Genomic DNA, 14,119 nt, shown 5'->3' with positions numbered 1-14,119 from the left:
AAGAAATAGAAAATAGATACAGAGGAGAGTTTGAAAGAATGCATTGGATGCCAAAGGAAAGAGATTGGGATTTGGTAACATATATACAAAATACTCCTTGAGAGGCTTGCAGGAAGTCATAAAATAAACACACACATATATAATTATATACTTTCTCACAGTAATTCATGAAAAGTAGGTGTGGTGAAATATATATATATATATATATATATATTTAAACATGAGCCTGTGTGCTGGAGAAGGAGGTAGACTTGACAATGACGCACATTATAAATACACACACACATATGAGTTGAAGCTTGATAGGACGCATCATACCACAAGAGGGTTGAATGGTCTTATTTTATATATATATTTTTTAAAAATACTTTTTCAAGATCGAATGCTGGAAAAGAAAACAAGAAATAATGAAGCCATGCTTAGATATATACACACAAAAGGACGAGAAAGAGCAAGTGAAGGAGTCAGGGAGAAATCATAGCTGCAAATAGTGTCCAACTATTGAGGCCCATGTGTGGCATTCTGAATTTTGGACCTAGAAGTGTAAGAAATAATTTGAAACAGGTAGCTATTGGACCCTAATTAGCAGAAGTCTCAAAAATTCTCTAAACGGATAAGAAGGATTCTTAGGGACTAAGTTGCAAAGAGAAAATCTTCTGGGACTAAAGGACAAAGAAGTTAGACACTGTAGCAAAGTCTCGGGGGCTGATTAAGAGGAATGAGAATGAATATAGGCCAAAAGTCATCCTAAAACCTCAAAAGGATGATTCTTGAGGCTAAATCCTAGTGAAGACCTAATTGTAATTTTAAAAAACTTCGGGCCAAAAAAAGTTATCGATTGAAAGTATGCTTAAAAATTCTAAAAAGTTTCCAAAAAATGAAAAATGAGATCCTCAGGCCTATACAAGGTTGAAAATGATGAAAATACCCCTGGAAAAAAATTATGAAATTCCCAGAGTTTTGGCTAATTATGGGTTATGAGCCAAAATTAAATTATTTAAAATATCAGGAGGCCTTAGTGGATTGGGAAAAAAATGAGGAATAAATAGTTACGAAATTATTATAGGTTTTAAAAATAATTCTATCCCTGTAATACGTAGAGGTTGGCTTTAATAGAATTTAAAGACTATTTATGCATTATCCGAAGAAAATCAAAAATAAATTACTTACAAATCAAAGTTTCGCTTGAGGAAAATCAAAGAAATTTCTCATGATAAAAAGGAGTTAGTGGTACCCAAAGACAAGTTCTTAGAGTCATGAACCAATAAAAAGAATTCGATTAAATTTACTCAAAAATAAATATTATTAAATGTTTAATAGAGAGACAAGGAGAAAAGCATATCTCTCTATGCATATATAATGTCATCTGAAGTTATTTGTGATTAATCAAATAAGAGTGCTATAACATGTCCCATTGTTACTGGGTAAATTAGGACCTAAAAAAAAATATCCGAAACAGAGTAAAATTGTAAAAGAGGTGGAGGAATAGTCAAGGGTGAGAGGGAGCACGAATTTCTCCCTATTTTCCTCCTTATTTTGATGTTAATTTGATAAGGGGACGTGAAAGGAATTATAATTTGTTATTTGTAAAAAAAAAGATTAAATTATTATTTGTTAATCACATGTTAAATAAGAAGAAAAAAACATGTTTTAAGTGGTATGGCAAGGGATATAAACATATAGCAAGAGGTTTGAATAGATGGCAAAAGATTAAGCGGCATCGCAAGAGGTTTGAACACATGGCAACAGGCTTAAATGGATGGCAAGAGATCAAGCCTCGAGAGCTTTATAGTTTCAAGCAACTTGGAGAATAAAATCATAACTAAATGTTTATAAATACCCCATTCTCACAAGAGCATATTTTAGCCAAGTAGAGAGCTTAAGGGGGAAGTTTTTACTGCCTAAAAAGAGAGAAGAGGAAGAAGAATGTGCAAGGATCAAACAACAACCAAGAGGAGGTACTACATGAAATTAATAGAGTAAGAACAGGAGGAAATTGGTATTAGAACTATGTTCAAAAGATAGAAAAGAATAAGAATCAAGTGGTTTTGTGGTTAGATTGCAAAGAATCCAATCTCCCCTTAACCTTTGTGTAATTCGGCCAAGACTAGGGTTTGAGTTAGAGCTGGAATTTGATGATGTTGATGCTTCTAATGTGTTTAGAATGTAGGGTACAACTTAGAAAACAAGCTTGGAAGCATTGGAATTAAAAATAAAAAAAAACCCTATGTATTTGGCCATGTCTAAATGGAGGAGAAGGAGTTGGATTTTGTTGATTTTGAGCTTGAGAATAGATTCTACATACAAAATTTTGAGGGAATAGCATGTAGAATTAATTTTAGAAAAATTGAAATTAAAGCTCAAAAGTTAGAGATTAAAGTATGTTAAAGAGCAAAGTACGAATGTCATTGATTCCATGGCTCTAATAAATGAATGGCAATAATGTGTTAATATGATTAGGGCCATGTGACATCAAGAAATATAAATGGAACATTTTGATCAAGCAACCTTGACGGTTGGAGGCAACAGGAACAGGAGAAAAGATTAAATGTAAAAGGCTGAAGGTAGTAAAATTTACCCTACTCTTAGGTACTTAATATTTGCTTGCATATATGGCATGTTTATATGTTTAGGTGATATTTATGAACTCATGCATTGTGAATGTGAATATGTTTAAAGTATGCCATAGGCTTATGTGATTTCTGTTTAAGGTATGATATTTTCCAAACATGTCATTATGTTATAAAGATGTGAAATTTGCAAGCATATTATGAATGCCAAGCTATGCCTTATATGTTTGAGTAGTTATTATTTGCTACTGAGATTCTATCCTCCCTTAACCAACCATAATAGGTTTATGAGCAAGAAAAAAAAGGACACAAGATATGGAATCAAGAAGAGAAGAATTCAAGAAATTTTATTTCATGATATGTTATTTATGAGATTAATGATCAATGGTATGTTGGGATGATAGCATGCAAGATAAAGAAAGTTTATAGCATGTTATTACAAGTAAAGGGATAAACTTTCTCATAATGAATAATAAATTTGAGACAAAGCAAAAGTGAAGTAAATGACTGAATCTGCCATATCTTAATAAAAAAGTGGTAGATCACCTAAAATAAATATGTGTACTAAAAGATATAACTGTTCAAAGTTAGGGTACGGAATATGAAAATGTACTGTTTAACCAAATGAGTAGTATAACTTTATGTGTAAAATTCTGGAATGAATGAGTACGAAAATCAACCAATGAATATTTTTTGCTTGTAGAGGATTGAAAGAACTTAAATAGAGACTTAAATTACCTCAATATGATTTTTTATAATTAGTTATGAATTTTCAAACTTAATCCAAAAATCTAGAATTAACCAGTGAATAATAACCTAAGAAATTAAATGCAAGTTTTCAATCTACGAGTTTATTTCATGATCTGTTTGAACTGTAATGCTTGCAGACGCGAATTAAAAAGGGTAAATAGAATAATGTTTCACCATCTATATACACAAGAAAGGAAGAATAAGAAGTATTCCAATTAAATAAAATATACATTATTTATATACCCACTTAAGAGAAAGGCAATGAAAATAAATATGGGTCACAAAAGTAATAAAATAAAGGGAAAATAAATATACCAATTCTTATACTTTTGTCTCATTTTTAATCAAGTCCTTGAGTTTTTTTTTCTCTTTTATTGCATCCTTATTGTTTCTACCGTTTGAGGCATCCATCCCTGAATATTGAAATTATTAATTAAACACTAACGGACGTTATTTTGAGTGAATTGGCTAATAACTTGATGAGGTGGCTGGTGATTGGACCCTTCTTTTTTGCCGGAGGACCAGACTCTCTTGAGTTGGAGGTCTGTTGTCGTTGTGATCGTGTTATGGCATCTTTTAGGCAGAGACAAGCTTGCTTTCTTCAACAGAGAGGAGGCTAGATGATTAAAGATGATCGCTAGGTAAACTTCGTCATGTGATTCGCTAAGACAAGCAAATAAGTGATCCAATTTTTTTAGCATATGGGTCATTGAACGGAGTTCATCAATTCCAACAATATCTGATGGTCATGTAGTAAGGTACACCAATAGCTTAAGCAACAACAAGAAATAATTGTTGAGGTTAAATGAACTAGCCAACACTAAATGAAAGGTCAACATTAAACTTTTTTTTTTGAGAGCAAATTGTATATATTGAACATATGCCATTGTTGAGATTTCTCTATTTGCTATAGTAGTCGATTCCTTCCGACAAGTTATCCACTTACTTTTTTTTTTTTTTTGTAATTCTCATGCTTTAGTATATATGTAATGTTGAGTTCATAAAAAAAAAAAAGTAAAGCTATGATTATAAACAAAATCATACAGAATGAGTAAACACAAAGTAATTAGAAAATCAATGTTTATGGGTAATTTGATTTATTTATCCTCCTCCTCCTCAGCATGTTCGTGGAGCATTAGTATTTAGCTTAATGAGGAATGTGTGCCATATGAGAAATTATTTGCTGCCATCATATTACTCTATTCACCTCTGTTTTTTAGGGACAAAAAAAGAGGTGAACAAAATAACATTATATCTTTCTTGTTTCCATTATACATGAATATATATCGACTTGTTAAACTTAGAGACTAATAAATATGATGCTCAGAAGCTATCAGCAATGCTATAATTGGGAAAAAAAAAAAAAGACACCAGTAAACTGGAACCAATTTTCTTGTGAATGAAGCTCAGAGACTCCATGGACAAACTCAATTTTCTAACACCTGAGTGTTAGACTATGATTATGAGTAGTGCTACTTTGTAGGCTTCTTATTGTTGTGCAGTTTGTTCACTCCAAGGACAAAACTCCGACACCAGCGCTAGATCCCAACGCCTAACTCTTTTGCCTTTTGGAATGATATAAAGAGCAAGTATTAGCGTGATAACTACTATGAGATTGAGATCGTTATATGGCTTTACTTGACATTTGTCTCCTGCCACGTCAATATTGCCACATTTGATCTGAGCTGGCAGTCACATCACTCTTCCAAACACTGTTCTTGCTTGTTCTGACAATTTCTAGACAGAAGGATTAAAGCCTCTAACGGTGAAATCAATAAGATCTAATAAAAAAGAAAAATAGTTTAAGGACCTAATTAAAAATTAGAAAAGTACAAGGAGTGGCATATTAATTTTTTTAAAATAAACATAGACAGTATTCATTAAGAGAGGAGAGAGGTGGGGTCATGAAGAGACAAATATATATACACGCACACGCCATCTAGAACGCATAAAAGAAAAAAGGTGGGTTAGGATGAAAGATCTGGACACCTACACTTGACAAGACATACAACAGTAATGAAGGAGTGAAAAGTTTGACAAGATAGTAGGAGAGAAAAACAAAGAGGAAGAAGGAGAGGAAATAAGAAAGGTACCAGCAGCAAAGAGCAGGAGGTGAGGGGGGGGGGGAATTTACAGGGGGAGATGTTTAGGGTTAAGATTTTGCTTTTTGCCTGATTATAAAATAATATAATAATATTTTTTCTAACTAATATAGTAACTGTAATGAACTTCTTCATTTTGTTTTCCTTTTCACACATACCTAAACAATTATTTTATGAAAATATTCTCTTTTCCCACATCTATTTATATTTGTTATTACTTATTTTATTATTTATAATTATAATAATAATAATTATTATTTTTACACCCTTCCGAAATCATTCTATTCTTTAATTATAGACCTTAAATTATAATTGACACTAAATCCCAAAATAAATAAATTAAGGATGTTGCACTCTTGTTTTTTGAACCTTTAACCAATGTTATCATTGATTCACCTCATCTCATAGCTTTAAGTTTCAAGTTGGGGTTAATTAATACCAATCACAGCTATCTAATCTTAAGTCAAGTTACGCCAATTTGTCCTTTTATCAAAATTCTGAAAGTGGTCCTCCTAGACTTCAAGTTTCAAAAGAAGTTTCACCCCACTTTAGCTAAGTGTGCACAAAATACTTACGAGCTATATTAGTAGCCACAACAGAAGAATTAGAGTTATATGAAGTTTCAGCTAATTCCTCGAGGCACAATTCAAGACCTTGAACTTGAGGCCGATAAAGCAAGGCTCAAATCTATAAACAAAAAATAAATGTTATCTCTATGTTATATGAAGAAGCTATGAATTAAATTATAGCCTCTAAGTTTTGAGAAAAGTTGATTTCTAAATAACCATGATGGACCTTCTGTATGTAGTTTTGTTCTTCTACCATGGTTAGTTTGAGATTATAAATTTAGTTTTTTTATACTAGAGCTTTCATATGGTTTCTTTTCTTTTCTATTGACTAACAACACTATTGACAAAAAAGATAAAAGCCCTGCTCTTACTAAAGCGAAGAACACTGTACTCTATAAGAGAAAATAATATTTCTTCTATTTTAAATATAAGAATTAATTGAGAGATTATCTTATTTTAAAAATGTAAGATTTTAATTTATTTTTTCTTTTAAATTATCCTGATTATTATTGTACATATGAAAGGAAAATTTTCTATTGATGATAGATTCCAATATAAATGATTTAAGGTAAATGTTTTAGTAATTAACACACAATTTTTTCCAAATAACTTAATTAACTGATTTTATTAATTTTGTAAATTAATCGCCTTACTGCCATATTTAAAATCGGATGAATATGGAGAAATCCATGGGCATGATCCACAGATCCCATGCTCCACATATACCAAAATCTAAATATAATTTCTGGCAAACTTAAAAAGGAATTTCGGGAATTTTGCGATCCACGTGTTTCCGTGGGGCCAGACAAAGAATCGAGTCCCGGGGAAATAGATGGCCTTTCTTGCTCCGTTGGCTTCTCTAAATCTCTACCAGTGCTCGTGTATACGTGCTCATGGCTTCAACACTACCGTTTCCCTACAGTCATCATGTTTGTTTGCCTCAAAATTTTGCTCAATCCCTACGGCGAACTCCGGTGCTTTCTTTTCCGTCTGTCTCGATTTCTCATGTTAAGTATTTTTTTACAAAAGCAGTTTCATCCTACAGAGAAGGAGCCCAGGACGCTATCAGGGAACAAACTATTGAAACCCCAAGTTCCGATTCAACCCAAAGCCCCATTTCATCTTCAAAATTGGTTCTCGTTGTTGGTGGCTCAGGAGGTGTTGGTAAATTCCCGTTGACCTTTTCTCTACTGTTTCACTTGTCGTTCTAGATTAAACTGCTACAAGTTGGTGCTCATGGTACAATGTAGAAGTTAATGATTACGCCATTCTTGGGGTAGAAACAAATTTTTTTTAAAAAAAATTGACTTTTATATACACTAGTTAGACAATCAATGAATCAAATTGTTAATTACTTGAAAGCTTATCATATCCTTCTATGCGCATGTTTGTGTTTGTTCTATCAGCTCATCCTAGTTTTGGGTTGCAAGGCTCCAGACAGCAGAATTTCCTCAAGAATTTATCAGCACCTTTTCAAGAACCTTTTAGTTTATAGTTACACCTGAGATGGCTAGCAGTGTGTTCTCTTATTCTGTTGCATACAGTTATGTTTCATAATGGATCTATTAACAGCCACCAACTAACAACTAGTGCACAGCTCCTGATTACATATGACTGCTATTGACGCACAAACATACACACCACTACGACTGCTAACTTCATTTTTTACACGTAACATGTATTAAACTGTGTTCTCAGATTAGTGCTATATAATGAGGAAACGCCTGCTTCTATGCATATTTGATGTTAGCTTGGAGGTTTGTAATGTAGTTGGCTTACTTTGCAGGGCAGCTGGTGGTAGCATCACTGCTTAGGCGAAACGTTAAGTCACGCTTGCTATTAAGGGATCCTGAGAAAGCCAAATCATTATTTGGTGAACAAGATGAGGAGATACTGCAGGTATTTTCGCTCGTCCTAACTGAGCAATCAAATTACAAGTGTCATTTTTGAGACCTCCTTCTTGTGAAAACAAGCTTTGTCTCTCAAACTTGATTGCATTCCTTCTCAAGATTGTTAAGTTATAGAGAGCTTTTGAACAAGATAGGTATTCAAAGGAGATACTAGAACGCAAGAGGATTTGGATCCATCCATATTTGAGGTACACTATCCAATGTGAATTGCAAATACTTCATTTCCTTTAAATTTGATTGATTTTCATGTGTAAAATCATTAATCAAAAGCAATGTAATAGAATTATTACATTGATTGTTTTTTTGGGGTGCTTACATGAATAGGGAGTCACACATGTGATTTGCTGCACAGGAACAACAGCTTTTCCTTCAAAGCGGTGGGATGGAGATAATACTCCAGAAAGAGTTGGTCAGAATTTTGTTATTATTAAGTTACAACACTTGACACTGTAATCGAATGAAAAAGGAAAATTAATACCAAAAAGAGTCAAGCGTGGGAAATTTAAAATTATTAATGCTTCCATTCATCCATACATTTGTGCATACTGGACTGGGTTCGCTAAATTTTGTTTTAATACATTTTTATTCTTTTTGATCTGAGAATCTTTTTTACCCCCGAAGATTGGGATGGAGTAAGGAATCTGGTATCTGCATTGCCCTCGTCAGTGAAGAGAGTTGTTCTTGTGTCTTCAATTGGTGTGACAAAGTTCAATGACTTACCGTGGAGGTAAAAATACTTAATAATTGTGGATTTAATAATGCATCTTTCAATTCTCTGTTTTCATTGGTTGGCTCCCTAGAAAATCATAACTATGTTTCTTGTATTTCAAATTGGGGCCTCTTAATTATTCTAGCAAATGACATCACATTTTGTGTCACAATCATTCACGATTCTGCTATTGCCTCCTCGGTAAAATTCTTCTTGCTAGATTATAGTTTAATCTCAACATTAAAGCTTTCTGTTCTCAGCCCTGCAGTAAGAAAATGTGTATTTAGGAAGCAAAAGAGTTTGTCCATAAGCCATCTACTAAAATTGAAGTGTTTTTCAATAGAGGGGCACAGTTAAACAGTGATTATTTGATGATTTAACTTTTAATAGTCAACTTCCTTGATTAAACATTAATTATACACGAACATTGGTGAGTGCTGTAATGTTTTACTTCTCGTTAGAAATCATGGCTCAAACCATGGTTTCAAAAGCAAAGTAGCCAAACACTCATCCAAAGGCCAAAAGTGATTTTAACCTCCCAAAACCATGGCTTCAAAAGTTCTCCCAAACAGGTTTCTCATCTTTACTTTTAGGGACGCAAATTATTTTTAACCCAGGGCATATTTGGTTTTAATCTCTTTATGACCCAGTAACTGACCTTTATTGGTGATTAAAAGATGTCATAAAATATGACTGTTCTGTCCGAAATTAAAAGTGTTCTGTGAACCTTCTAAATTTTCTACTATTTTGTCTCAAATTTGTTTGTTAATATCCTGATGTAGACTGCCCTTTGACAAGATATAATAAGAGAAAAAGAAAAGATCAAGGTCGTTGTTATTGTGGTTTTCTTTATTGAGTTAAAGTTAGGTACAAATCAACTCGCTGATGATTTGAAGAGAAAAATCAAACTACAGTTTGATCAGAGTTGTTAGTTCAAGGCACTAATTGGCTTCCTTTGCCACATTGCTTTTGGCTTAAAGACAACCCCCCTCCCCCAATTGTCTAGAATAAGAGGCACCCACTTGTGCCTTCTTATTCCTAGATTTACCAAGCATAGATCAAAACTTTAAAGGTTGACTGAAGTGATAGGTCGAATTCTTGTGGAGTGATAGGTTGACTGAAGAATTGGTGCTACTTTAAAGGTTATAAATTGGTCCTTTTTAAAGAATGCCTTTGGTTGTAACCAAAAAATAGAAAAGGATGTCTTTGGTATCTCCTTTATTTGATCATTCTTTTAAAAGGCTTTGCTGGAAGTTGGAACTACATAATCAATCCCCAATTTACATGATGTAGGCAAGGAAAGAATAAGAAGCTTCTACTGGAAATTGAGGTTTTACCAAATGAATTGCCCAATGCATGGGAATTATAATGGTGGATGAGAGACACATGGAGTTCTTTTTTTTATTTTTTAGTTGACTAGGTAGTCTGAGATAAATTGGGGTAAGGACAGAGGGAGAATCAGGCTTAATTTGTTTATGTGGGGAGTTCCATTCCTTTTTAAGTTGTTTTTGTGTCTATTTTAACTGTAACGCAAGGGAAATACTTTAGTCATAATATGCTATCAAATTAATACATTCCTAGGTGCATGGTGAACGTAGGGTTGAGATGTTACAAAACGAGATGGGTGGCTTGGAGAGACATTGAAAATAGAGTCAAACTTGGGTGAGCTAATGGAATTCACGGCTGTAATCAATGGTTCCCTTGTCGGTAGGGAAGAGAGGAGAAAATCAGTAGTTGTGTTGTCTCTTGCACAAAGGTAAACACAAAGGGTTAAGGTGCAATTTGTTTCAAGAGTTTTCACTCAAGATCATTGGGTGTCTGGAATTTTTTTTTTTTTGGGGTGAAAATTTGCTTCAAAAGTTTAAAATCGTAGTAATTTTGCCCCCCATACCATTACAAAACTAATGTTGACTGTCAAAATTGTAACGTTGACTATTACATTTTTAATGATTGGGGGCAAAATTGTTATGATTTTAAACTTTCGGGGCAAATTTGCACCTAAAAAAACTTTTGGGCATCCAGTGCTCTTGTGTGAAGACTTCTGGGACAAATTTGCACCTTAACCCTAAACACAAAATTCCAGGTGTGACAATGGCACTGAAAGACCAGATTTGGCTAAATTTAGTGCACAAGAAGAGGGGAAAAGAAAATAATAGAATTCTAAATATATCTTAGATATTGATGTACAACTTATAGTAAATATCAGGATAACTATTTTATTTGATTATAGACAACCTGATAAGAAATCCTTATATTTCCTAGATATGAGTGCCTAGTATTTTAATCCTGCTCTCTACTAGGAGATAAAGTATCTCATTGCTCGAATTTCTTCTTTGATAATTCCTATTCATCGTAAATTGTCCCAATTATCCTATTACGAAGCTCCAGTCCCGTACTGTACTGGCAACATCTCATAATGAAATGAAATTAATTTCATGTTTCCATCTTCCATCATAGTTGCACTTTTATCATCTAGAAGACTTGTTGATTGTTTGTGTCACACATCTACTCATAATCTACTTTGTGGTGTAGCGTTATGAACCTATTTGGTGTCCTCAAATATAAGAAGATGGCAGAGGATTTTCTCCAGAGTTCGGGCATTCCATTTACTATTATCAGGTAAGGTGAAAGTTGCGTTTACTTATTATCTTTGCTGGTATATAAATAAATAAATGGAACACATTAATTTGGATTATGTGCCATTGAGCTCTTAAATCTCTTCATTCCACATTTTAATGCATGTCAGACCTGGGAGGCTGACTGATGGGCCATACACGTCTTATGATCTTAATACTCTGCTCAAGGCCACAGCAGAGCAACGGCGTGCTGTCCTTATGGGTCAAGGTATGTTAAGATGCTTGTTTTGCCTTGGCACTAGTTTTTATGTTTTTGTTCTTCATTTCTAAGCATTTTCAACCAATGAGTATAGAGAGGCTGCTAGAAGCTCAATGTGGTGATATTATATTATAAACCAACGATTTGATTGCTAGTTTGGTTTGCGTTTTAAGAACAAGTGGAATCTGAATTGGGACGAGTGTTTCTTTGTGGTAATGACCATAGCTAGGAAAATATGGATGCTAGGCTCTCTTGATTAGCAATAGAAATTGCTCAAAGCTTGGAACTACGTACCATTTGTGCTGAGGGTGCTATGTCACATACAACTCTCTATGTCTTTTGTAAGGTAGATTGATTAGAAAATGGAGGTTCCGGTTTGGTAAGTTTTGAAAATGGTATAGATATTGACATTGGAGCTACCATTTTGTACGTGACTCCCCACAATTGTAGCAACAAATGAAGTTGATCTGAACCAATGCAAAATTATCCTGAATTATACGTGATGAGTCTTGAAATAAATGGACAGCATTCTTAAAATATCTTGAGAATTGGTCTATAATTTATTTGAATCTTTTCTCTGCGTTTAAAACAAACCAATTTGTTCTTCTTTGAACTTGCAAAAAAACAAGTGAAGGTCTTCATACTCGGACCAAATTTATCACCATTCCCTTTCATGAAACTCAGCTGCAGAACTAACAAAAGAAACAGCAGAAGTGAAATGCTAACCAATGTAAGCATCTGGACTTTACATAATACTCAGAAGAGAAAAGACTCAACTTTTAATGTGACAAATGACAGGGCAGTTCCTGAATTTTCTAAATGACTATTCGAGTTGAAACACATGGTAGTTATCAGGAGTAGAGTTCACCATAGTTAATACTTCTATAATTAGTTTATAATTGGGATGGTCTTTTCTTTCTTTTTCTTTTTGATAAGCATCTGCAATCGACTTTCAGGAGATAAACTGGTTGGAGAGGCCAGCAGAATTGTTGTTGCTGAAGCTTGCATACAAGCTCTGGATGTAGAATTCACTGAAGGCAAAGTATATGAAATCAATTCTGTTGAGGTAAGCTTTTAATAGATTTCGCATTATATAGTATAAGCTATGGCATATGAATTTGTAATGTCAGTGCGATTAGAAATGGCATGACAAAAATTTAAGGGGCCAATCTTCCTTGGCTAAGTAAAAATACTGGCGATTACTGTTTTGTGCCTCAGCATCCTTAGGTTGCGCAATTTTAACCTTTTATTTGCACTTCGCTTTCATCGTGAATACCACAACTTGGGCCCTGTTTTTGCTGCCATAAGAGAGGCATTTGCTTTTCATTCCTATATAAATGGGATACATAACATCTGCTGATCTGCACCTCTAGTAGAACTTATTTTTGTGATCATCGAGAGAAGTTCTCATTTTCAACATTTTTTGGCTGTAACCTAAATTTGTTTCTCCCATATTGCACAAAGTCTAAGGAATAAGCCACACTATTCACGACTTATAATAGCTTCTTGTAAATTTTATATTGTCGGTTAATATGAATTACGGGTCTTTAGTTGTCATCTTTTCTGTCAGTACGTCTCTTATTTCAATTTGTATTTCTGCGGATAGAGGTTTATGGACTAAAATGAATATATTGATGCATATAATTGATGCTAAAATGAATATATTGTAATAATGATCATAGGGTGAAGGTCCTGGAACTGATGCTGCAAGGTGGCAAGAACTATTCAAAGCTGCAGAGTCCCACTAACTACAAATACATGGTTTGTGTGTGTATGTGTAACATGGAAACTGACAATTAGGCATCTTAAATTACTGTTGTAAAGTGTAGTATTCTAATCATGTCTTCAGTAAGTAGCATGCGTGTGTAAATCTGTACGATCTTGTGTTGCTGTTTTGGACAAAGTTCCATGGTTTTGTCAAGCGCGGCAGGAAGACATTCCGTCTATCCTTGCAAGCTTTGTACATTTCTTTTTTTATGGTTTAGTGGCATCCTTGGCTTATCCCCAAAAGGGGGGGGGGGGGGGAGCATGTGCGTCAGATGGGAACCAGTTTCCCTGCTAAGCACGATGATGCGCACCAAGTGCTCATCACCCAAAGCGCAGCGTTTCAATTAAAAGTAGACAGGGGTTCTATTTATTAAATCGCCACAGTGGTGTTAAATTGTTAATAGCTCACACCAAGTAATTTTTGTGGGGCTCTACAAACACGCTTTTGCATTTCTCTTCAGCACCGCTTTATACAAATTGCTCTTCTGCATTTGAGCCAGAGTGGTGCAATTTTCCTATAAGAAATCGATGAAAACCAACATCTGAACCATTATTTTAAGTTTTTTTGCAATGGCTTCCGTTCGTCTCTTCTTCAAATCCTACTTTGGTTCATGAATCCCTGCACCAGCAAACTAGATCTGCGTAATCCTTTCAAGCATCATTGAACCAAATCTCACTATATGCTGTTGAACCATGCGTTACCTTTTATCCCCATGTGCCGTCCAAGGACAGCCGCCGTCAATGACGACGCTCATAGGTGAAAAAACAATTCATGTCTGTAACCTTCCACTGTCAAAAGCAATTTCAGAATCTAACGATTAGGGTTATCATGCAATCAGTGGCCAAGATTTCTCCCTTAATTACTAAACGATGCGTTTGGGTGATGAGCACCTAGCAGGGAAACTGG

At 34.3% G+C, this 14,119-nt stretch overlaps 1 protein-coding gene across 3 annotated transcripts; it reads left to right on the top strand.

Moving 5' to 3' along the window:
• The first annotated feature begins 6,867 nt into the window (after positions 1–6,867).
• LOC114738598 (sanguinarine reductase) lies at positions 6,868–13,284 on the top strand. Of its 3 annotated transcripts, none has more exons than XR_003739546.1 (9): positions 6,868–7,155; positions 7,778–7,890; positions 8,036–8,089; positions 8,226–8,310; positions 8,523–8,628; positions 11,143–11,229; positions 11,357–11,454; positions 12,067–12,175; positions 12,402–12,483. XR_003739546.1 is itself a non-coding variant. In XM_028926662.1 (9 exons), exons 1-9 carry the CDS (start codon positions 6,919–6,921, stop codon positions 13,191–13,193), a joined length of 951 nt encoding a protein of 316 aa, XP_028782495.1. In that variant the 5' UTR covers positions 6,868–6,918; the 3' UTR covers positions 13,194–13,284. The 3 variants fall into 3 exon arrangements, 2 of the variants coding, with proteins under 2 accessions (XP_028782495.1, XP_028782494.1); XM_028926662.1 differs by lacking the exon at positions 12,067–12,175 and adding an exon at positions 13,128–13,284 and having other exon boundaries at positions 7,783–7,890; positions 12,402–12,511; XM_028926661.1 differs by lacking the exon at positions 12,067–12,175 and adding an exon at positions 13,128–13,284 and having other exon boundaries at positions 12,402–12,511.
• The last annotated feature ends 835 nt before the right edge of the window (positions 13,285–14,119 follow it).

This window comes from Neltuma alba, unplaced genomic scaffold, assembly GCF_004799145.2.
Source record: "Neltuma alba isolate B1F8T4 unplaced genomic scaffold, ASM479914v2 tig00013633_pilon, whole genome shotgun sequence".
In the NCBI taxonomy this organism is placed as follows: domain Eukaryota; kingdom Viridiplantae; phylum Streptophyta; class Magnoliopsida; order Fabales; family Fabaceae; genus Neltuma; species Neltuma alba.
The sequence above is the reverse complement of the archived record's forward strand: the minus strand, read 5'-3'. Positions and strand labels throughout refer to the sequence as shown.

Coding starts and splice junctions, on each gene's coding strand:
- LOC114738598 (XM_028926661.1), top strand. CDS start 6,885: ATGGCTTCAACACTACCGTTTCCCTACAGTCATCATGTTTGTTTGCCT. Junction 8,090..8,225: donor TGGATCCATCCATATTTGAG/GTACACTATCCA, acceptor TTACATGAATAG/GGAGTCACACATGTGATTTG. Junction 8,629..11,142: donor TTCAATGACTTACCGTGGAG/GTAAAAATACTT, acceptor TTTGTGGTGTAG/CGTTATGAACCTATTTGGTG.